The following is a 23,247-nucleotide window of genomic DNA, read 5'->3' as shown; positions in this document are numbered from 1 at the left end:
CTATTTTTGTAGTCTCGTCATATAATATCTAAATGTATATTGTATCGAAAATCAACAAGCACAAGTAATTTAAAAAAAGGCTAACACATGCTAAATCTAGACCTAACACCACTTTATTTTTGGCCCTTCTTTTTTAGTTGCGCACGTTAATGCTCGTCTCCACTTGTGTGTAGTTTATAGCAAATTGGATATTCAATTCAATGCTATGACCGCATTAAAATGCTATTACGAAATGAAAATATTAATTAGGCCAAGTCAAATGGTTTTTATTGCACCTGCCAATACCATAGGCGTATAGAAAATGAAAATAAAATAAAATAACTAAATAAATCATAACTCTTAGCTACTATTGACATGGGTGTGAAAAAAGTCAAAAAATATAAATAAAAATTCTAACAGCCACTCTCAAAGGCGTATGCCAAATTAGTTTTTCTTTCTCTCTCCATTTTAGCCTTTTTTTACATCTTGTTCATCACCCAAAATAATATGATATAATAGTAACTGTATAAACTAATTTCTTCAAAATATAACTTAAAATAATTTTGGTTGGGACACATTGTTCTAACCACTATTGTGAGTGCCCGGTAGAAATGTTGAACTAAAATTATAGTCGCCATTATGTGAGGTGTATAGGTAAATTTTTTATACCCACCATTCATACTGGGTACACACTATATGTCATATCACTAAAACTGATTATATATATAGATAAATTAATGGTAATAACATTGGCGGGTTAGCATTTTGATGCATTATTAGATAATAATTTCCATTTGACTTAGTATTAGGCAAGCTACAGACTTCTAGATACTCAAGACAAGGGAAAGAAATACTAATTGTTAGATTTTATGCTTCCGACGAGTGAGTTGAACAAATCACAAATGGATGGCGCAATATTAAACTTTTTGATACATTCGAGACAAAAAATTATAAACTCAATACATGTGAAAAACTACCTTTAGACTTTAATCGATTAATTAAGGACAGCTTAAGAATGAGTGATACATTTGAGACCCAACTAAAAAAAGGAGCTCAATAAGTGTGAAAAACTACATTCATACCTAACTTTAATTGAGTAATTTAGGAAAACCTAAGAAAGAGTTTAGCTTCCCTGCGGTTATCATTTTGCATGGTTAACTGTAGGTCTGTAGGATGAATTGGACTGGCATATACATATGTCATAAGTGCCATATCTCGCAAGGAAAATTCTAGGATCCGACTATATACATGTCTCCTACGTGTCCATGCAGGTATCAATTTTTATTAAGAAATCAATTTTTCAATATAATTGTGTGCTAATTGTAAAACAAGAATGGTGACATGTATAATAATTTAAATCATTTAACTGTAAACGTGCTTCAGGTTTGCACATTGCAGAAGGACATAAGTTTATTTATAGCTCAATTGTTATACAACTTCCATTTAAATTATTTTATTGTATTTTTGTTCGTGAAGTTTTTTTAATTACGTAATGATGTTATCAGTTTATTTTTTTATATTTGTTTGTTATCATATAGAAAATGATTGGCTTCAAGCCTTCAATGATTTTTTGGTTCAGATTCTCCAAGTTGCAACAAAATCGCAAGCATGCTTAGACAGGAAGACACTTTTACGCATGCCGATTAACTTGTAATTTCACCATTTTTCAGATGGGGTTAAATACTTAAATGGTTCAAAAATGAAAAAAAAACGGATTACAATGGCAAAATGACCCTTCACGTTACAATAACAGTGCCAAAAATGAAACTCAATGGAATACTTGGAGCGTTACGTTGGAGTTACAAATGCTAATCACAGTGAATAATGAGAGTAAGCAAAGAGCTTCTTGTGGAATGTAACGCTCTGCAACCATTAATACGTCCAAGCAATATAACAGTAATAAAGGTGCAGCATCTGCATTTGTTTTCCAACCACGCCATTCTTGATTCTTCCGACTTTTCTCCTACTACGGTTACAGACTTACAGACTCATCACAGCTCATAAAAAAAAGTTAAAAACATCCCGCCACTTCACGCAGAAAAACCAAAGTCTTACACACAGCTACGTTACAAACAACAGTAACTTTGGACGCCGTGGATTAAACACGTGGAAGTCAAAAAGCTGAACTACGTATTGAATTCCCCACGTGATTGTCACGATTTTGTAACGTGGAGTGTAATGTAGGTTTTACTGTTGGAAAGAAAGATATAGACCCCAGCTCAGCAGCGGTAGCAGCGGCAGAGGCAGAAGCAGTGAAGGCATGTTACGGCGCCGCCCTCCATGTCAGTGATTTTAACGGTACGAATGCGATTTTGTGTACTGATACGTCCACGTCAACAAAGATGTGCTGCTTGAATACTTTGTTGATTGTTGTGTATATATACATATATATGTATGTGGTCCCTAGAGTCTGTAAAGGAGACACTCCCTCCCTCCCTTCCTTTTCTCACTGATCCCAACCCCTCGTTTTATTAAACACTTTTGTTTTACAGCGGCACGAAGCTGAGCTGCCTGTTGGGAGTTGGGACTAATGTTGTCAATTTATGATGATTCTCTTATTAATTTGGTAGGTAGTATATTACTAATTTGATTTTTATTGTGATGGACTAATGGACCACTAAGCAAATACAGCAGGTGCCGACTAACGAAGTCGGTAAAATTTGTGGGTGATAATATAAAAAGTCTGGAAGTCGAATTCCACCAACATCAACTTACAACAACAGCGTGATTAAACTCTATTCATTTAGTGATTTCGTGATCAAGTCCTGAAGCCTAGCTATTGGATCAAACTTAAGTATGTTCAGCTCGTTGTCCTTTGAGCTTTATAATATTTTTAAACTTGACACACGAGATAAGCTAATAGCTAGTCAAGCATGGATTTGTTCAAGGACGATTCGAGATAGGTTTAGAAAGTTTTTTATCAACAAAAAAAAATAATTAGATTTTTATTAAGTCTGTAAGTATGTTTAATCAATGTCTCAATAATTGTAAATGTTTGATTTTATTTTTTGGGATTAACATGACATTACACAAATAATTTAAGATTTAGCTCTAATTTAGGATAAAGAAATGGAATAATTTTGGTGGCTGGAAATAACTGTTCTTCATGAATAAAAAAATAACGACATATCCAATATTGTATAAGTGAGACTATAATCAAGTGTGCTGAAATCAAAAGCAATATAGTTATGAGGGTGATTTTTATAGGTATTGAGGGCGAACATCTAGTATGACAAGTGTGATGGTTTGGAAAAATGTGTAGTTAAAATGAGCACATATGTAATAGTTTTAGGTGTTAAGTTGTTTGAGCAGGCATATGATCTAACGATGGTAAAAAATACTATAATGATTTGGATATTACGGCAGGTAGAGGCCTAATGTTAATGCTAACAATAATGTGAATAATAAGTGATGTTGGCACGAGATAAAATCGAGTAACTAGTCATTGATGTTATTATGATTTTTAAAAGTGGATGAGTGTTTGTGTTTTTGGAGCCGATTTAGTAGAGTCATTGTGTGTTTGGACTGCGGCCACACCACGTGCTTGATAGAATGTCCCTTACAATAATAGTTAATATACGTTAGCCAAGTAAGTAACTGTTAATCCTTGCATTGGCTCTTAATCTCTGGAACAAATTGATATATATTTGGAGTTACCAAAAAAAATTGATATATATTTAGGCGCATTTGATATGATTCTAAAGTTTGCCACGGAACAGAACTGAAATTTAGACCCGGGTGCTCTTTGTTAGTGGAAACAGATTGGGTGTACGTGTGTAACACGCGTACGTATGGATGGAGGTATAGACAATAGACCTGAACATTTGTCATTTGAAATGCTTTCTCTGGTCCGGTTGAATATTCTGCATTCCTCAGGTCCTCTTGGACTATGCTGTCATTGCGTCAAATGCCAGCTGAGTGCATCAGAGACGGGTCACGTGTCAGCTAATCTGGTATCTTTTGACGCGAAGAAAAACTTTGGACTTGTGTCAAAGTGGACCCCAAATAATATCAAAAAGGACAATAGAATATACTTGATTTTACTTGCCTGTACTTTTTTTAGCTCCATTCCACTCCGCTGTCCTGGGTAGCAACAGTGGTGACTGGTGAGATATGATTCATCAAAGCAGAAAATCAAGTCAATAAAGATGGTGATGATTGAGGTTTGAATTCAATATTTTTCAGAGCATCTTGCCACTCCCAAAATCCTTCCATATCTTCGTCCTTTTTTGTTTTTCGCTGAATCCTTCCATATCTTCATCAGTCTTTACTCTTTACCACACCAAAAACAAAATAAATGACGAAGTGTGGTAAAAATGTTTTCCTTGCTGCGAATTCAATTCGGGATTTAATATCTTTTTGGCGCCAATAGTTTCGAGTAAAATAGCTCAAATAGGAAGAAAAACATTGCCCAATAGTTTTGACTTTTCAGTAAAATGAATAGAATATTTCTTGCATATTTCGCATTTTACATACCAACTTGTCTCGAGTCTTGACTATAAATTAATTAAAACTGGATATCCAATATACCTTAAGGATTTAAGGCATGGATCCAAGTTAAGAGCAAAGTATCCCTACACATTAAGGGGTAATAAACTAACAATACATACATATACAAACGATTATGTCTTAATATTGAAGCTATGTCTCTTATATATATATGGCTATGTTTGAACTCGAACTCGAGCTCAAACTCGAAAAAAATGTATATAAAACATTAAACCTTGTATAAAGTAAATTATATGGAATCTATAAATTCCTTGGGTTTAACTACATTGCACGAAAGTAGCTCACGAAAGTAACATATGATTATTTGGACCTCAAATTGTATCAATTTAATGTTTCTGACATTGGGTCTAATAAACTAACAATACATGAACAACGAAACATATATATGGCTATGGATGGAATTATCCCAACTACATATGATTATTTGGACCTCAAATTGTATCAATTTAATGAAGAGAAATTGAAGTGTTGGAGTTATCCCTCATATGAGAAAGAGAAGAGAAATTAGTACTGTTCGTGTGAAGAAGTCTGTGCGCGTACGCACTTAGATTGGTTTTGCCCTTGCCGTGAAAAAGAAGATAATTATTTTTTTCAACCTCTCACAGAACAAAGTTATTGGACTTTTGAGTTGAGAAAATAAGAGGGCGCGCGCGCACGCGCGCACAAGACTTCGAATTGGCATGGCCAAAAGCGCGTCCGCCATACCTAAACTTGTCAGTTTCTATTTTTCTACAGTAATCGCGAAATTACAGTTTACTATAAAAATAGAAGTAAGGTTTTGGAAAACGTAAGTCTTGAATAGAAACCCAATTTTGAGAGCAATCAAAATTGAGATAAACCTCTTGCAAAGAGAAAAACTTGTAAGAAGAGAGGAGTGAATTAGTAAGGTGGAGAGACTTGGGAAAAGTGATTGTAATCTTCCTTCCCATATTTATAAAATGATTAGCTCTTGTGGAAGTAGGTATCATTGACCGAATCATAGTATATCTTTGTGTTGTGGTATATTTTACTTGCTTTATATTTCTATTGCATATTAGTGATAGTTATATCCATAGTTTAGGATTGTGATTGTTGGTTGTAGTGAAAGATTATATTTTTTATTGTAGTAGCAAATTGTCAAAGTGCAAGCTATCTTAGTGTGGATAAATTGATATTGTTTTCCCCAACAAGTGGTATCGGTGCTAGGTTGGATTAAGCCCAACAAGGTTGTTATCCAAATCTTGCTCAGAAGAAGGTGTTTGACAAAATAATTTCTAATAAAAGATTTGAGTTGAAATAGCTTGTGGAGATGGACCATTATGTACACACTCGCATAACTAGTCTAAATAGAGATAACTATTTGGAAAGCTAGGATAGAAAATTTGCTATATTTCAAGGACTTGGCACAACCCATTGAGAATGGAGGAGTAAAACCAGACCCAATTGCTGCGGTTGAGTGGAAGACGCTTGAAGAAAAAGCGATTGGGTGCATTAGACAATGGATTGATAACAATGTAATCCGCATTGTATCCCAAGAGACCACCTCTTTCAGCCTCTGGAAGACATTAGAATACTTTTATGAGAAGACAAGAAATGACGCACAGAATAGCTCTTGTCACTCAAAGAGAGGCAAAAGCAGAAAACCATCTCATTCTAGAGGTGATGACAAAAGAAAATCTATGAGCGCAAGCAAACCTCCTAAGAAAGACTTGTTGTGTAATCATTGCGATATCCATGACCACTTAAAGTATGAATGCATATAATTGAAGAGGGATGAGAAGACTAGTACCGTACATGAAGACAAGTTTGAGTTAAAAGAAAGCACCACCAGTCAAGACGCCACTGTCATAGCTTTAGAAGGTGAAATAGGAATTGTGTCAGATGGTGACAAGTTATGCTTGAGCATTTCATGCCAAGGTACAGAGTGAGTGATATATATAGGTGTTTTCTACCACGTCACACCCCAGAAGAGTTTCTTCACTACCTACAAATCGGGTGATTTTGATGAGGTAAAAATGGGCAACAATGAAGTCTCGAAGATTGTAGGCATTGGTGATGTTCATGTAGAAACCAATGTCGGCTATACCTTGACACTCAAGGATATAAGACATGTCCCTGACATTTGGCAAAGTCTAATTTCCGATGGTTAAATGATGATGGTTTGTTAAATGATGATGGTTTTTAAAACTCGTTTGGTAATGAGATATGGAAATTGAGCAAATGTTCCATTGTAGTAGCCAAAGGGAAAAAAAACTTGCTTGCTTTACAAGACACAAGCTAGTTTGTGTAAAGCAAAGTTGAATGCGGCACAAGAAGAAGCTTCCTCCGAACTATGACATAAAAAACTGTGTTATATGGGAGAAAAATGCATGAAAGTTTTTGCCAAGCAAAAACCTTGCCAAACATTAAAGGTACGCATTTAAATAGATGTACTCATTGTTTGGTTAGAAAGCAACACATGGTGTCTTTCCAAAGATTCCCCTCTCACAGAAAGGACAATGTCCTTGAGCTTGTACACACATATTTATGTTGTTCTATGAAAGTGAAGTCCCACGGGGGAGCTTTGTACTTCTTGACTTTCATTGATGATACGTCAATAAAGATATGAGCATATAGTCTGAAGACCAAGGATGAAGTACTTGGCGTGTTCAAGACTTTCCATAGCATGGTGGAAAAAGAGACAGGGAAGCCTTTGAAGTGTATTTGCTCAGATAATGAGGGTGAGTACATTGGGCCATTTAAGAGTATTGCAAAAGTCATGGGATTCGTCATAAGCAGACCATTCCCAAGACTCTGTAACACAATGATATAGTCGAGAGGATGAACCAGACCATTGTAGAGAGGATGAGATGCATGTTATCTCATTTTAAGTTATCTATAAGTTACTAGGTAGAAGCAATGCGCACAGCTGTACATGTGATTAACATACCGCGTTCGAAACCTCTAAATAGTGATTATCCAAGGAGAGTATGGTCAGACAGAGATGTTGATTATGGATACTTTATGGTATTTGGGTGAAGGGCATCTGTTCATATTCTCAAAGATGAGAGATCCAAGCTTGATGACACATCCAAGCAATGCATTTTTCTGGGTTATGGGGATGAGAAGTTTGGCTACAAACTTTATGATCCGATCAACAAAAGGTAATCCGAAGTCGAGATGTTGTGTTCTTAAAAGACCAAACCATAGCAGACTTTGAGGATGGTGAGAAGCTAGAAGCTTTCACTAATCTTGTTGATTCAAAACCAAAAGTTCCTACAGTGGAACGTGTAGAAGGCATTAAGAATGCAGGAACCATGGGTTTGAAGCTCATGAAGATAATCTTATTGCTCATGATGGGATATAACCTATTGATATAGAAGATGCGATTAAAATGCATGAACTACCACCTGAGCAAGCAGAAATGCATCCTCCTAAGCCACAAGAAGATGAGATAAGGAGGTCTGACAAAGAAAGATAAACTTCAACTAGGTATCCACTACATACGAATGTTTTACTATCTGATGGTGGACAAGCTATGTACTATTAAGAAGCTCTTAAAGGTACAGACAAAGATAAGTGGTTAAAGGCCATGCATGATGAGATGAATTCTTTGCATAAGAATCACACTTATGACTTAGTTGAGAAACCGAAAGGAATAAAAGTTCTTAAAAATAAGTGGATCTACAAAGTCAAGCATGAGGAGAATAATCCACATCCAAGGCACAAAGCTCACCTTGTTGTAAAGGGATTCGGTCAAAGGAAAGGTATTGACTTTGATGAAATTTTCTCTCCTATAGTTAATATGACTTCTATCTGAGTGGTATTAGGTCTTACCGCAAGTATGAACCTAGAGGTTGAGCAACTAGATGTCAAGACAATTTTTCTTCATGGAGACCTTGAAAAAGATGTCTACATGGACCAGCCAAAGGGGTTTGAGATCAAAGGTAAGGAGCACTTAGTATGCAAACTGATAAAAAGTTTATATGGGTTGAAACAGGCATCGAGACAGTGGTATATAAAGTTTGATTCCTTTATGGTGAAACATGGCTACATGAAGTCTGCTTTCGATCATTGTGTGTTTGTTTAGAAATTTTCAGATTAGGATTTCATAGTGCTTTTGTTGTATGTGGATGATATATTGATAGTTGGTCAGAATATCAACAAGATATCTAACCTGAAGAAAGACTTGAGTAAGTCCTTTGAGATGAAGGATTTGGGTCAAGCAAAGTAAATACTTGGGATGCAGATCACTCGTGACAGAATGAGTGAGAAGTTGTGGTTTTTTCAAGAAAACTACATTGACAAGGTGTTGAAGAGATTCAACATAGATCAAGCGAAGCCAGTCAGTTGTCTGTTTGGTGGCCAATTCCGCATGACCAAAGATATGTGTCCAAAGGGTGAGCATGAGCAGAGTCAAATGAAAAAGATTCTTTATCCATCCGCAGTGAGCAGCTTGATGTATGTAATGGTATGTACAAGACCGGATATTGTTTTCACCATTGGTGTTGTAAGCCGTTTTTTGTCAAATCCGGGTAAAGAGCATTGGAAAGGTGTTAAGTGGATATTGAGATATATCAAGGGCACTTCCAAAGCGTGTTTGTATTTTGGTGGAAGTAAGACGTTGCTTGAAGGCTACTCTGATACAAACATGGCAGGTGATGTTGACTCTATGAAGTCCACCTCCGGTTATCTGTTTACTTTTGCAGGGGGAGCAGTTTCTTGGCAATCTAAGTTACAAAAGTGTGTTGCCCTCTCCACTACAGAAGCCGAGTATATTTCAGCCACTGAGTGTTGCAAACAGATGCTATGGATGAAGATGTTATTCGATGAACTAGGGCTAAAACAGAAACAGTTTGTAGTTCTATGTGACAGTCAAAGCGCCATCCATCTGAGTAAGAATCATAGTTTTCATTCTAAATCCAAGCACATACATGTGCGTTATCATTGGATTAGAGAAGTTCTCGAAGACAAGCATTTGTGTATTGAGAAGATCCACACCGACAAGAACGGGTCGGATATAATGACCAAAATCTTATCGAAATGTAAGTTTGATGTTTGTTGTGCCACCGCCGAATTGGTAGCACACTCCTCCTGTTGATTTGGGAATGCAGGGAGGTATCCCCCTTCACTGTTCTGGAGGGGGAGATTGTTGGAGTTATCCCTCACATAAAGGATGAGGAAGATGAGAGAAACTGGTACTGTTCGTGTGAAGAAGTCTGAGCGTGCACGCGCTCAGATTGGCCTTGCCCAAAGCACGTGCGTGCCCTTGTCGTGAAAAAGAAGATAATTTTTTTTCAGCCTCTCACGAAACAAAGTTACTAGACTTTTGAGCTGGGAAAATAAGAGGGCGCGTGCGCTCGAATTGGCCTTGCGGAGAGCGCGTCCGCGCTCATGCCTAAATTTGTGAGTTTCTATTTTTCTACAATAACCGCGAAATTGCAGTTTACTATTTTTCTACAGTAACCACGCGCTCATACTTAAACTTATGGTTGTTGGTTGTAGTGAAAAATTAAAAGTTTTATTGGAATGGTAGATTGTCCAAATATAAACTATATTAGTGGGTATCAGTTGGTATTGTTTTCCCATAGAAACCATCTCTTATCTATTTTGGAATGACGGTGAAACATTGGGTTTTGATCCTTCACACTAATTTGTATCGTACACGTATGAATGACGCCAAATGGTCGTAGTTGGCCTGGATCTAACTTTGCAAGAGTAACCATCCTAATGAAATGAAAATTTGAAATTTAAGCATAATGTAACATACTAATTCTTGTAGCGCGACCATTCTTTTGGAAATAAATTTGGTTAGATAAGATCATACGAAGACAATCACTATTACAAGGTTTAAATGTTCAAGTTTTTTTTTCCTAAAAACTGCCTGATTGTATTAATTAATAGGTAAATTCTTACCATCATAACAATTAACATCAAGCTAAAAACAAGAAAAAGAGATGAAATTAGAACAATTAAAACAAATATAAGCTGTAAATATATGGTAGTTTCGACATGAACTCTACCAGCTCCAAGCAACCAACAGCAACACCAAGACCACATTGGAAACCATCTGTTTCTCTGGACCAGCTTCACAGTTGCTCGTTCTTCCCTCGTGTTGCATCTCATCCCCAGGTGACAACTCACGAGTCATCAGGTTCTTTAATCGTAGTTGAGCAATTCTCATCTTTAGATTCTTATTGTCAATGAGATTGATATAATGGTTGTAAGTTGTAGGCTTGTAGCACATCCCCTGCCGGCACTGTCAACTAGGTATACATTACTACATTACTATTATTATGTAGTCAGGGGCCATGCTTGCAGCTGTTGATTGATAGAGTCGTGGCATCTCAATTATTTCCACTAGCAGCTAGAGTGGTGACCATTTTAGCGGTCCAAAGGCCCAGTGGCCAAGCCTTAAAAGCCTTGGGCCCCCAAAGTTTTGGAACAATTCCACATTCTTGATTCTTCTGAGATTTTCCATTCCACATACAATGCTTCTTTGGTCCATAAATTTTGTTTTCAGTAAAAATATTCAATGGCAGAATAGCTCAACAGCCCTGTTTAGAACATGAAATGTTTTATTAGTATAAACACCTAACTAACTTAAAACAAGTGCAACTCTATTTACTAAACTAAAAAAAAAAAAAATGGTACACCAAGCACAAATGTTAAAATGAGGTTACTACACTTTAGGAGGGCTAGCGGGCCAGTTTATGGCATTTCACTATTAATTGGTGGCTCACTGCGGACTAGGGGATGGTCGATTGTGCCAACTGAACTCCATGCAACCTTATTATAGAACAGACTTTACAGTGCTGGATGTCTATCTATATTAACTTATTAAAAGAGTACATGCACTCCAATTTACATCCTTTCCAAAACTACAGTTGGAGAAGACGGATGCCCTATTCTCACTAAGGGTTGTAATTTAAGTAAGAATAAACTACATTAAACAATCTCCCCTACTAATTCAGACATGCAAAATAATAAGCATACAACTATGAAGCACCGACACTGACACCAACACCGTGACAAGATCATATCCTAAATAAATAGGACGTGGAGACGGCAAGGACGCAGATATTAAATGATACTTTAATATATATTTTTGTTGATGTAATATTAGATTTTAGGTCATATCATATCAATTCAAAATTCATAAACATAGTTACAACAAAAGGAGAAATAAAGACATCTCACATAACTATACAAGTCATGTTGGAGTCCGTGTCCAAACCGTGTCCAAACTACCCTAGCATGTGGGACACACACGTGCCGCATTGGATACCTGTCCAAGCTGCGTCTGTGTCTGTGTCCGACGCGGACACAGTTGAATTTTAGACATGTCCGTGCTTTGGAGGCGTACAAAGAAAGCATAGAGCATGGAAAAAACTGTGTTACTTTTTAACTTATTAAACTCGAATGTTTAGCATATCTTGGAACTAAAATTAAGATTTATAATGTACATAAGCTACAAATTTTAACGGAAAGCAGCTTAAAGTTTTAAGCAATGCAGCGCAAACACAACCTAACTCAGATTAAAAACAAACATAAATTGGATAGAATTTTCTAACTTTCCCTGAGTTCTTGTAAAGTAAATTACACATTATAGTGTAGAAACAGTCATACATAATCTAGCAGACATACATAGCAATAGCATAAGGACTACAATCCAAAGTGAGATAAGAAAGAAGTAGGGTATCACAGACAGAATTCAGAACCAAAATCAAACAAGTATAGTCTGAACAAGAAGAATATGGCAGAAGTTACCTATTAATCTCTTTATTGATAAATAAGGATTATCAATAGACATACTAGAGATGTCATGTAGAAAATCTAAAGAAATTAAGAAGTAGCGTTAACTACATTGCAGAAAATTTTGAGTTTAAAGTACATTTCGGAATCAATCAAGATTCACTGGTAATATATACCAGCAGAGCTTGTAAAGGAAGTTTAAAGGATCTACGATACAAATCCATAAGGCATGGAAACAGTTAGAAAGTAACTGTAAATTTCAAGACCTTGCATGAGTTCCAGATATTGACAGGAGGAGAGGGATCACAATTTCACAGGCCCAACCACGTCAACTCCAACTTGCAGACCCCTTTCACATTCTTACAATCTATTTCATATATTCCTCCCAGTACAATAGCGAGTTGAACAAGCAGAATCACTAAACTTTTTTTCTTTTCTTTCTTCTTTCTCTCTATTTCGCCCTGTTTGCTAAGTACAACAGGGACCTATTGCACATACCAAGAGCATTGCTCTGTTGTGCCATCCATTGACATTCAACTCCAAAACAGGAGATGTGCTTAGTTTGCACCATTATTGCCCGAACCATAAACCACAGTTGCAGCTATTTAGGTCTTCAGGAGTTAAAATTCTCTTGTTCACAAGCTATACAGCAATGGTTTTTTGTTCACAAGCAATACAACAAAGGTTTAGTGGAGGTGATCAAATACCCTCTGCATGCAAGGCAAACTTCTTTATCAAGTATACAAAGTAATTCCATTATAAGTTCGGTTGGCTGGTTAATGATACCATGGAGGGTATTTTAACAGCAACAATCTTGACCTTACTTTAAAACGAAAGAAGATGCAGTTCATCAGGACAAAATGAAGGTTTTAACCTATTGCTGATTTTTTCCAACCAATTCACGCTGCTCATGTTTCTGCTCATGGAAATGTGGAAGAACAGCCTCCAATGGATCAGAAATAGACTCCATAAATAACTTCATATTTCTTATATCCTCTTCGGTGTCAGGATACTTTGGTGGCTTGAACAGCTTCCACAATCCACCAGGATGTCGGGGTCTAACTTCTTTGTCTTTTGAGAATCTTCCAAAGATCTCCTCACACTCTGGATATGGCTTGACATAAAGGTTGTAGAATCGAAGCCTGCTAGGCTTTATCATACCCCGCAGCCCCACTTCACAACCAAGTCCACCTTTCGACCTCAAATACTCGAGGACATTGTGTCGAAGAACAATCTGTTTATCAAAATTCACACCTAAATACTCTGGAACTCCGTTGAGGCAACCCACACCAAATCCCATCTTATGTTTCAAAAACTCAATCTTCTTTTCTATATCCTCTACATCATATAATATCACCCTCGGCTCTCTCTGCACTACCTTAAAAGCTTCTCTAAGAATCATCCCATGCCTGCATAGGCAATCTACTCTTCGTTTCACTTCAAAGCCAGCTCTGAAATACCCTTTCTCTAAAATTTTCTCCTCAATCGGTGCCCGACATTTTAAACCCTTCAGAAGTTCTAAACATCGAGACAGCTCCCCAACTTCCATACCGAGAATTTCTGGATTCACAATGATCTCATTTCTAACTACATTACCATCAAACCCCAAACTTCCAAATTCTTTAAACAGTGGCTTCAACCTTTTTTCCACGCCTAATCCTAAAACCAACGGAAACGAATAACAAATACCATCAATCTCTCGCCATGAAATCCGTAACCCCTTCAAAAACTCAATCCTGCCCTCTACATCCCTCAACCTCATAGTAATCACTCTAGGAAATCCCTCTAAAATCTTAACAACAGTCTCATCACTAAAACCCAAACCCTTTAAACCGCGTAAACACATACAAACATCACTAGGCTCAATATGAAGTTTCCTACTATGTTCAAGTACACTTTGTATTAACATTGTAGAAACATTAGAAACTCCCAACTCTGAAAACCCATTTTCCCATTTCTTCAAAAACCCAAGTTCTAAAACTCCAGGACAAGATGTCAATACAGAAACTAGTGATTTCTGAGTTAACTTGAATGATAAAAGAATGCCCAGAGATTTTTCTACATCTAGTAAACTAAAATTCAACAGAAATTTATTCTTTTCTAGAAAATCATTAACATTAGTTGGTGGAAAACCATACCTCTGTAAAAGACTTGCAAGTAATATTCTTTGTCTGTAATTTGGTGTTTCTGTGAATTGTGGTGAGAGTTTTCTTGAAAAGTATCGAAATTTTTGTGTTTGGTAATTTGAGGACAGCTGGAAAGTTGAAATTGAGGGATGGGAAATTAGTTTGGGTAATAACAACTTAGTTGCCATTGATAATAATAAAGCTTCTGAAATTTTAAGCTTTAACGGTCAACTATTGGCCCATTTCGCACTGTGAAAAAAAAGCCCAATAACCTTGAGATGCACATCCACAGTTTTAACGGACTAAATACCCATAGAGGACAAGAAGATGAACGCCAAATGCATGCTTGGGCAGTTGGGCACTCTTCATAACCTCACTCCCTCTTTCAAAGATTTAACCTTTACCACACCACAATGCAGAAACTTTACCTTCCTTACAAACTTCTCTCTCAAATTCCAGTAAAACATATTTGCAAGAGCATTGTTGTTGGTTCTATTACTCAAACAACCTTAAAACATAGTTTTAACTCATGGAGGTCTTATCATGGGTTTCTTGCAAATGCCCATTTAAGGAATCAAAGTAAAAAGTTCATTGATCATGTGCTTTTTATGAGAAGCCAGTTACAAAGAAGGGGTTATCAAGTTCATCGTTATAATACTCCAAGATATAATTGGTAATGCGTTTCAGCTCTTCATGTTATTTATTTAGGCTATACTTGTTTTATTTTTAGACTAGCATTGCAACTTATGATTTATGGTTAGACATCTACTTGATTTTTAATTGTTAAACATAATAAGCCTTTTGTCAAGACATTTGCAAGTGCTAGTCCAAAACCTGCACATGCTATGTCCTTGCATGATTTACTGGATTGGAGGAAAGTGCAATTGTACTAAAGTAATCCCAGAGAATGAGAGGAGGTTTGTGTAGATGGTAGTGAAGATCTCTTATTTTGGTCTCGAAGTGTTCGCAGCAAACTTTTGGAAAATGTGCACCATTTCCATCACTTTTCTCGGTGGTAGTGATTTGACATGTGAAAGCCCAATCGACCAAAACCGGTTACAACGCTAAACCCTATGTACCCAGAGATGGATGAATTCATGATTAGTTTCACAATTTGTTTCAACTCCGTATTAGTATGTCAATTTTGCCCTCTTGGGTTTATAAAAAGGTTACCTTATCCAGATGAGGGCTACTATGCCCGTCAAAGTATAGAAAGTCATATTACTAATTCCTTTTACGTAATCTGTTCTTCCTATTTGCAGGAGATCATCAATTCCAACGGCTGACAATGTTGTTTTGGGACTGATCTCCGCTAATGTTGCAGTTTTTATGTTATGGAGATATCTGGATACTTCATTTATGAGGAAGCACTTTATGGTCTGTCATACTTTAACTATCTATTGCACAGAAATGTGGTTTAATTCATCTTTAATATATTATTGCTATTGGGATTCAGTGAAAAATAAATAAAAAACCTAGTGAGGTAATAAAAAAAATAGTCCAATTTATTTTCTATAGGACCCTTAAGTTGTTTTGAATGAGTTTGATCCCATAACATCATACATTCAATCTCTTACAAGTGCTAACTTACTGATGTCTCTGGACTCTGGAGCAGATTTCAGTAGAAAACGTTCGCAATGGACGCGTGCATACAATGATCACTTCGGCATTCAGTCATATTGATGTGGGGCATCTTTTGTCTAACATGATCGGCCTTTATTTCTTTGGATCATCGGTATGTAAATGTACCTTTACATCTTTTACTCAAGTTTTTCACATTCTGGCTATTAGAACATTAAAGACAAAGAAAACTATAACATACAAGCTAATGCTTTAACATTTTAGTAAATTCTCTTTTAAACTCAAACAAATAATTTACATTCAAGCTGATGCTTTAACATTTTAGAAAATTCACTTTTATGGACTCAAACAAATAATTTGAAAATGTAAACATTTTCTAATGGTCAACTAGGCCTACCTCTTTAGTTCAGTAGATTCTCTTCATCTTCCTTGAAATGTAATAAGTTCCATGAATTTGATCGGCATTTGGTTGTATTCTGTTAACTAGTGCCTTCACCATCTGATGACACTCAAGCTTCATTAGTTGAAATTTTAAAGTATTGTACTTTCCGTCTGTCGCTTATGTTCTCCCGTTCCTTGACCATAACTGCTTATATTACTTAGTTCCATCTGTGACTTTGGACTCGTATTTTGTTTTGTCGAATACTTCAGATTGGAAGATATCTTGGCCCAGAATTTTTGCTGAAGTTGTATCTAGCTGGGGCACTTGGTGGCTCTATATTCTACTTGGTACAGCATGCCTTTATGTCCCCAATCTCAAAGGTACTTCCTGGGTATATTTGGTTCAGTTAATGTATATTATACAAAATTGACCTTTTGGGAATTAGGATACTAAGGCATGGAAACAGGCATGCGCAGCAGCAAAGATATAGTTACACCCGCTCGTGCAAGCAAGGATATACACAGGCACTATTTCTAAGTAACTTGAGTACAACTCTCAAGAGTTTTGATCTCAATTTTAGGTTTAAACTTTTATTATAAATTTCAGAATGATTATTTGAATTGTACCACCACTTGCTATATAACATCACCTCGACAAGGTATTAAGCTTCAATTGTCTTAAGGAAATGCCATCATTACAGTTGTAATAGTACAGCTACGCTAATGAGTAATGGCCGATTTCACTGTGCAAGTTGAAACTTATAGCAGACTCCTTATACATTGATTTATTTATTTACTTTTAAATAATATTGTTAATACGGCCGGAACACAATTAAAGTGAATTTATTATTATTTTATCTAATGTGGTGACGTTGAAGTGAAAAGATGAATATATGTACTATGAAAGTAGCATTGATTCGATGAAAGTCGAGTCAGTGATGGTTCGACACCTATACTTTGAAATAATTTTTTTATTGCTTACGAACACTGCATATTTATTTTGAACTGTTCTTGCATTGCTTGGTTTCCAGGGTTCAGGAATGTGGTATGAAGACCCTAAAAAAGTTGAAGGATTGGTAAGTATTCCATCAATTTTATATTTATCATGTTTATTTCTTTTATTGGAAGATGGCTTTATGCATTGTACCTACCATTTTGTAGTAGCACTTTGGTGCATGCATACAGAGGCATACATATAATGAAGTAATGACATTGATAGTAATATTGTCATACAACTATGCAACATGGAAGCAAGCCTCGATTGTACTCCGAAAGAGTGTTTTTGCATTGGTTGTTAAGCTAGTAACACCAACATCTATGAGTAAAATTCATGTATATAATAATGTAGATTTTGACTGGCGGAAACTTCAGTTAAATAAAATCTATACTTTAATTGAAACACAAATTAAAGAAGACCTAAAAATCTCTCTTTTATTGAATCTCACAACTCATAAACTTCAACACTGAGGAACCCTAACTACAAGCCTCTTATTTATACTAATAACAATAAAGTAGCAACTAAACTAGTGGGCTCACGGCCCATGGGCTTGGACTCGACTAAGGGGCGCGCCCTCAACATTAGCAACACACTAATGTTCTACATCATATAACACCAAGTTTTTGATAATGGGGACATTGACAAAGACCAAGTAAAGTGAATGAATATATTCGAGGCATTACATTGGTATTAAATTGATTCATTGGCGAATATGTTACTATGTCATAAATAAAGTGTAACGTTGAACTCGAATAAATTTAGGGAAGGATATACTCTCTCACTGGTGGCAAAGAAAAGGATTGTCCCTGTGATTTTTTTCATTCATATTCATGTCACAATACCTTATTCTAAATAAAAATCTCCTTTTTCTTCAACTTTTTTTGTGCTAAGCCTTCACACATTGCATTCTGAATAATGAACATGTATTCATTGTTCAGTTGTTTATAGCATAATGACAGATGTTTCAATAGACATGCATATATGCTTGTACTAGCATGCATCGGTGTGAATTCTTGTGCTTGTTATTACATTATCTGCTAATTGCTCAATGACCCTAGAAACTAGAAAACCGCGATGGGCGGTGAAGACCGACGTTAGGTTGAGGCAAGGAAGGAAGAGAAAAAAGGAAGTCACGAAGAAGAATTAAAAGAAAGGTGTGTGGGATATTGGTGGTTGGTTGAGAGAAAAATGAAGAAGAAGAATTAAAAGAAATGTGCGTGCTATTTTTGTGGTTTTGGTTGAGAGAATGAAGAAGAAAGTGTTACACACACATTTGTGATGACGGACAGGCATTGAAATTTTGGGCCCCTGGACCCAATAGACCTCCTAACGTTGGTAAAAAATCTGGCTTCAAGGTATCAAGAATATCATCTTGGTTATCCTGTTATTCTTTGTTTGATTAGACTCTGATCCATGTAGGGGGCAAGTGGAGCGGTTAATGCAATTCTGCTACTGGATATATTTCTCTTTCCAACAAAAGTTATCTACCTCTGGCTTGTAATACCAGTTCCAGCATTTTTAGTGGTAAGTTACCCATACATTTCTGGGTTATAGATGAAACAACATATTCTAGTTCATGCATCTTTCTTACTGATTATTTCTGATTTATTCAATCAGGGAGCATTCATTATAGGAACGGATCTGAAGAGGATGACTGAGGTATGTTTTCATTGCGTAAAAACCTTGAGTAGTTGGGGCCTAAAAAGAAAAAAGGATGAAAGGAAGAGTAGGATTTCATGGTTGCACTTTTTAGAACACAGTGATTTTTAAGCAATGGTTACTTAAAAACATCTATCAAGCCTAGTAACCAATGGTAGTTAATTTTGTTTGAGAATATCTAATATACTGCTAAGTCTTTCCAGTTGATGTGAAATTGTAAATTATATTGAAAAAAAAGACGTATAGGAGCTTATGAGTGAATGCATGAACTTGTTGGAATAATTTGAGAAACTACAACAAAAGTTGAGGTAAAAAACTCCAAAACACCCAAGTCACTAACACACCCCTATCCAATTGAAAAAAATAAAATAAATAGATGTGTAAATCTATAAGGTAATATGGATCTTTTTTTTGCCCATCCAATCCTGATATTTAGGGATGTGAGATATAGACTTTCGTTTCTCAGATAACTAATGTTTTCAACAGAACCAATATTTGAAAATGCCCCGGGAATATTTAGAATGTAAATTTCTGGGACCTGATATTTTGAGGTGACATTTCTTTCCTCCTCTTTAGAATACCTGATTTAACTATTTGATGTTTTTTGCAGAAAGACAGTCGAGTATCTGGCGCAGGTCATTTGGGGGGTGCCGCTGTTGCTGTCTTGGCATGGGCACGGATCCGAAGAGGACGATTTTGATGATTTGTTGAGCTTATAACTCATATCTTCTACTAGGTGAATCCTTATTATGTACCCAAGTGAATTGGATTCCCTCAGATTTTCTACTTCTTGGGGTTGCCAGCTTACGCATCTACATTTCTTTTGTTAGACCTGCTAGTTTTAAAAATGTTGTTGCTTGCCACGGGATATTTAGTGTAATTCTGGATGGCTTATACTTTTTAGCGGGAAAAATGCTGGTTTTTAACTTCTTGAGGCACTTTCCTTGCACCCTAATCTACTAATCTTGCATTTTTTCCGATTTAAAATCCCTTCTTTTAATCATGCTCAATGTATTCTTTGGTTGAGGAAGTGATGATGAGGAACCTTTGACCACCCCACATCCCCAAGTGCTTTACATGAATGAACTTTCATTTGTTTAATTCATCATAGTTACACAATCTGGCTTATACTATTCTGATCAAAGAAGAAGAATGTGGGGTGACTCTAAGCAAAAAACAAGTCATTCCACTTGACTCTTATATTCTTATTGAATTTAAAGAAATAGGCCAATAGAGGATAGTTTAGAACTTATGGGAAGAATAGCTGTACCATTTCTGAGTCTTCTTAAAAAGCGAACCACCAAATTTGAAGTTATATCCCCTCTTTGGTATTTCAAATATATCCAGCATGGTAGCACCACGCAGCAGGACTGTACTTTTCAACAGACGAATCGTCTGGAGTTATATAAATATATATGTACCGTCAGAATCAAGAAGGTTGACCCAGGTACATATCACAACTATTGTGATTCATGGGAACGGCATGCCAAGTCCAAGTCTGGCCTGTTGACAACCCCGTCAGGCTTGCCTTGAAATGTTTGGAGAGTGCTCCATTCCCTCTTAAAATGCTGGTGTAAAGCTAAGTGGCCAATTAAATGATCCCGTTATTATTACCAACTAACACCAACAAAAATGAGGTGGTGGAATTGGAATTCCACGCAACGGTAAACTTTTGGACTCGAGTTGACTAAGGTTCAGGAAAATGAACCCCAAAACCAATAAATAAAGAAATGCCAGCCCAAAGCCCTAGTGCCTAAATTGGGTTTATATTTCTGGACTTGCCCGATCCAACTGAGTTACAATCGAAACCTCGTACGCAAACCACCAAAATTGCTCGCAGATTCGCTAATGCAAAATCAACCAAACCTTATCACCTCTTTTTTTCAATTGCATGTAATTTAAATTTTACGTGATTGCACAATGTAAACGATCAAGATGCAAATAGTACATGACTAAGAGATGTAACGATTAGCCACCAACCACATTGGGAGTTCATAATTTTTTCATATCTTTGATAGAGTCAGGTGAAATTCAAAACGAAGTAAACCCAATTAAACGAGACTTGAAATACAGTACCCAAACTTTAATAGAGTTAGAAGCCCAGCCCAAAACTAGACTTGGATAATTACAAATTGCTGTTTCCCCCAAATATATATATATATATGTTTTGGTAATCATTTGCAATATTATTAATATGAACAAGAGGTTACATTAGCATTTCCTTGCTCTAGGATTTGTTTCATCCATATTGGAGCTATATCAATTGGTAGTACATACTGATAATCCCCCTCCAACGCCTTTATAAGCCAAGTTGGAGAGTCGTTTGTCCAGTTATTGGACTGTGGGTTACATGAAGCATAAGCTGCTAGCTTATGTGCTACAGTATTACCACTTCTTTGAACATAGATTATTTTAACAGAGTTAAAAAGTTCAAAAAGACTAGCTGCATCCAAGTGCATTAGTTGTGCTGGCCATGCTATATTGCAGGGATTGTTTTCCAAGTAATCTATTGCAACCTTTGCATCCATTTTCAATAGTAGATTGTTGGACTGATAGTTTGAGCCCCATCTGAGAGCTCTGAGTAGTCCGCGATATTTTGATTCCTCTACACTTGTTGACCAGCTGGTGGCTGTACCTACAGCAAAAAATTTCCCTTGGTGATCTCTCAATATATAACCATAGCTTGCTGAATTTTGTTTATCATTAAAATTGGCATCCACATTTAATTTAAGGAACTCAGGTGGGGGTGGTTTCCATTGGGCAGGAAGAGTTAAGTTCTGACAAGTCATTTCCTGATGTTGGTTGTTCTGACTGTCAAAGAACAAATAGATGAGCTTACAGATTCTAGTAAGAGATGGTTTATTCTTATGATGCAGGATGTTGCACCTCTCCAACCATATATTGGAATAAAGCAATAAACATAACTTAGTCCACTTTTCAATCTCTATTGGCCAATCTTTTGGAGTTTTAAACCAAAGATCAATCCAACTCTTTGTGGTGTAGTGCTGATAGGCTTTCAATTTAAATAACCATGATGTATGAAACCATAAAGCTCTTGTGAAAGGGCATACAAGAAGAAGATGATAAACACTTTCTTTTGCATTTCCACACAGTAAACATGACTTATCCTTTATATACATGATGCTCCCTAGTTGGTGTAATGTCATTATAAAACTTCCATGCTAGAAGAGCTTGTCTTGGTAAATTTGAATTTTTCCAGAAAGATAGGGTGGTAGTTGGGTTACCAGTATGACCTATATGCATGCTAAGTTTATGATACATGGATTTTACACTATAGATATATTTTTTTGTGAGATTCGAGTGAACAAAATCCACCAAATTTCTACGGGAAAGATACACATTATTTACATGCATGGCAGTGTTTATATCAAAGATAGAATGAACAACATTTAAGTTCCATGTTATAAGAACAGGATTTATCAATTGTGATACATAAGTAAAATTTATATCTACTGGGTGTGTGTCAGGAATTTTACCATGTGGTAACCTAGGTAACTAAGAGTCATTCCAAAAATTTATATTGTCACCTGTACCAACATGCCATGTAGAATTATCTTTAATGAGGGGTAGAATGTGCAACATACTTTGCCAGAACCATGAAGTGCCTTGTCTTTTATTATAAGGGAAATACTTACTTTTGAGTTGTGAAGCCAGCAAAGAATTTGGGTTAGTCAAGATTTGCCAAAAAAATTCTAGTGAAATGAGCTAAATTATTTAGTTTAGAGTCTCTTATACCAAGACCACCAGCTCTCTTAGATTGACATATGAAAGACCAAGTTTTGAGATAGCAGGAGTAATTTTATCATGTTGTTTTCCCCACTAGAAATCTCTCTAGATAGAATTCATCTTTTCAGAAATAGCCATAGGTAAGAGGAAATTGCTTTTCCAACCAGCTATTCTCCTATTCACTTTATTGATAATATCATTGAAAATTTCAGACTTAGGTTGCCCTAAGAAGAGTTTGGATCCCAAGTATTTTTCCCCTATCTCAATTTTTTTCATGTTCAAGATCTTTTGAATGTCCACTATAAGAGAGCTGTGTATATTCTTGCTAAAATGTACACCAGATTTGTCAAAATTTATTTCTTGTCCAGTTATATTACAGAATTCATTAAGAATAGCAAGAACCGACTTTGCTTCTCCAATATCAGCTCTACAAAAGATGAAAGCATCATCTGCAAAGAGCAGATGTGCAATGGGTTCACTAGTCTTAACAATCTTTATTCTATGAATGTTGTTTTCAGCAACATGCTTGTTTATGAGTCTAGAAAGAACTTCCAT

The 23,247-nt window shown here is 36.2% G+C and overlaps 4 protein-coding genes across 4 annotated transcripts; 1 reads left to right on the top strand and 3 right to left on the bottom strand.

Moving 5' to 3' along the window:
- Nucleotides 1–12,203: 12,203 nt before the first annotated feature.
- Nucleotides 12,204–14,607, bottom strand: LOC147521962 (Mitochondrial transcription termination factor family protein). Its single transcript, XM_086589748.1, has one exon. The coding sequence runs from the start codon at nucleotides 14,513–14,515 to the stop codon at nucleotides 13,076–13,078; it is 1,440 nt and encodes a 479-aa protein (XP_086445874.1). The 5' UTR covers nucleotides 14,516–14,607; the 3' UTR covers nucleotides 12,204–13,075.
- Nucleotides 14,608–14,740: 133 nt separating this feature from the next.
- On the top strand, nucleotides 14,741–19,932 carry LOC147521961 (RHOMBOID-like protein 12, mitochondrial). Its single transcript, XM_086589763.1, has 8 exons — nucleotides 14,741–15,000; nucleotides 15,590–15,704; nucleotides 15,943–16,062; nucleotides 16,560–16,670; nucleotides 17,321–17,365; nucleotides 18,706–18,810; nucleotides 18,904–18,945; nucleotides 19,556–19,932. The coding sequence occupies exons 1-8, from the start codon at nucleotides 14,741–14,743 to the stop codon at nucleotides 19,643–19,645; spliced, it is 888 nt and encodes a 295-aa protein (XP_086445889.1). The 3' UTR covers nucleotides 19,646–19,932.
- Nucleotides 19,933–21,134: 1,202 nt separating this feature from the next.
- On the bottom strand, nucleotides 21,135–21,734 carry LOC147521960 (uncharacterized). Its single transcript, XM_086566827.1, has one exon. The coding sequence runs from the start codon at nucleotides 21,732–21,734 to the stop codon at nucleotides 21,135–21,137; it is 600 nt and encodes a 199-aa protein (XP_086422953.1).
- Nucleotides 21,735–22,797: 1,063 nt separating this feature from the next.
- On the bottom strand, nucleotides 22,798–23,247 carry LOC147521959 (uncharacterized). The gene has a single exon (XM_086566815.1). It carries the CDS (start codon nucleotides 23,245–23,247, stop codon nucleotides 22,798–22,800), a length of 450 nt encoding a protein of 149 aa, XP_086422941.1.

The sequence above is a fragment of the Coptis chinensis genome, chromosome 1 (genome assembly GCF_015680905.1).
Source record: "Coptis chinensis isolate HL-2020 chromosome 1, ASM1568090v1, whole genome shotgun sequence".
Lineage (NCBI taxonomy): Eukaryota > Viridiplantae > Streptophyta > Magnoliopsida > Ranunculales > Ranunculaceae > Coptis > Coptis chinensis.
This window is presented reverse-complemented; position numbering and strand designations above follow the sequence as displayed.

What these genes read in the sequence shown, in the direction of transcription:
- LOC147521961 (XM_086589763.1), top strand. Translation starts at nt 14,741, where the DNA reads ATGCAGAAACTTTACCTTCCTTACAAACTTCTCTCTCAAATTCCAGTA. An exon ending in AATACTCCAAGATATAATTG is followed by an intron (nt 15,001 to 15,589) that starts GTAATGCGTTTC and finishes TCCTATTTGCAG; the next exon opens with GAGATCATCAATTCCAACGG. An exon ending in ATCTGAAGAGGATGACTGAG is followed by an intron (nt 18,946 to 19,555) that starts GTATGTTTTCAT and finishes TGTTTTTTGCAG; the next exon opens with AAAGACAGTCGAGTATCTGG.
- LOC147521962 (XM_086589748.1), bottom strand. Translation starts at nt 14,515, where the DNA reads ATGGCAACTAAGTTGTTATTACCCAAACTAATTTCCCATCCCTCAATT.
- LOC147521959 (XM_086566815.1), bottom strand. Translation starts at nt 23,247, where the DNA reads ATGGAAGTTCTTTCTAGACTCATAAACAAGCATGTTGCTGAAAACAAC.
- LOC147521960 (XM_086566827.1), bottom strand. Translation starts at nt 21,734, where the DNA reads ATGACTTGTCAGAACTTAACTCTTCCTGCCCAATGGAAACCACCCCCA.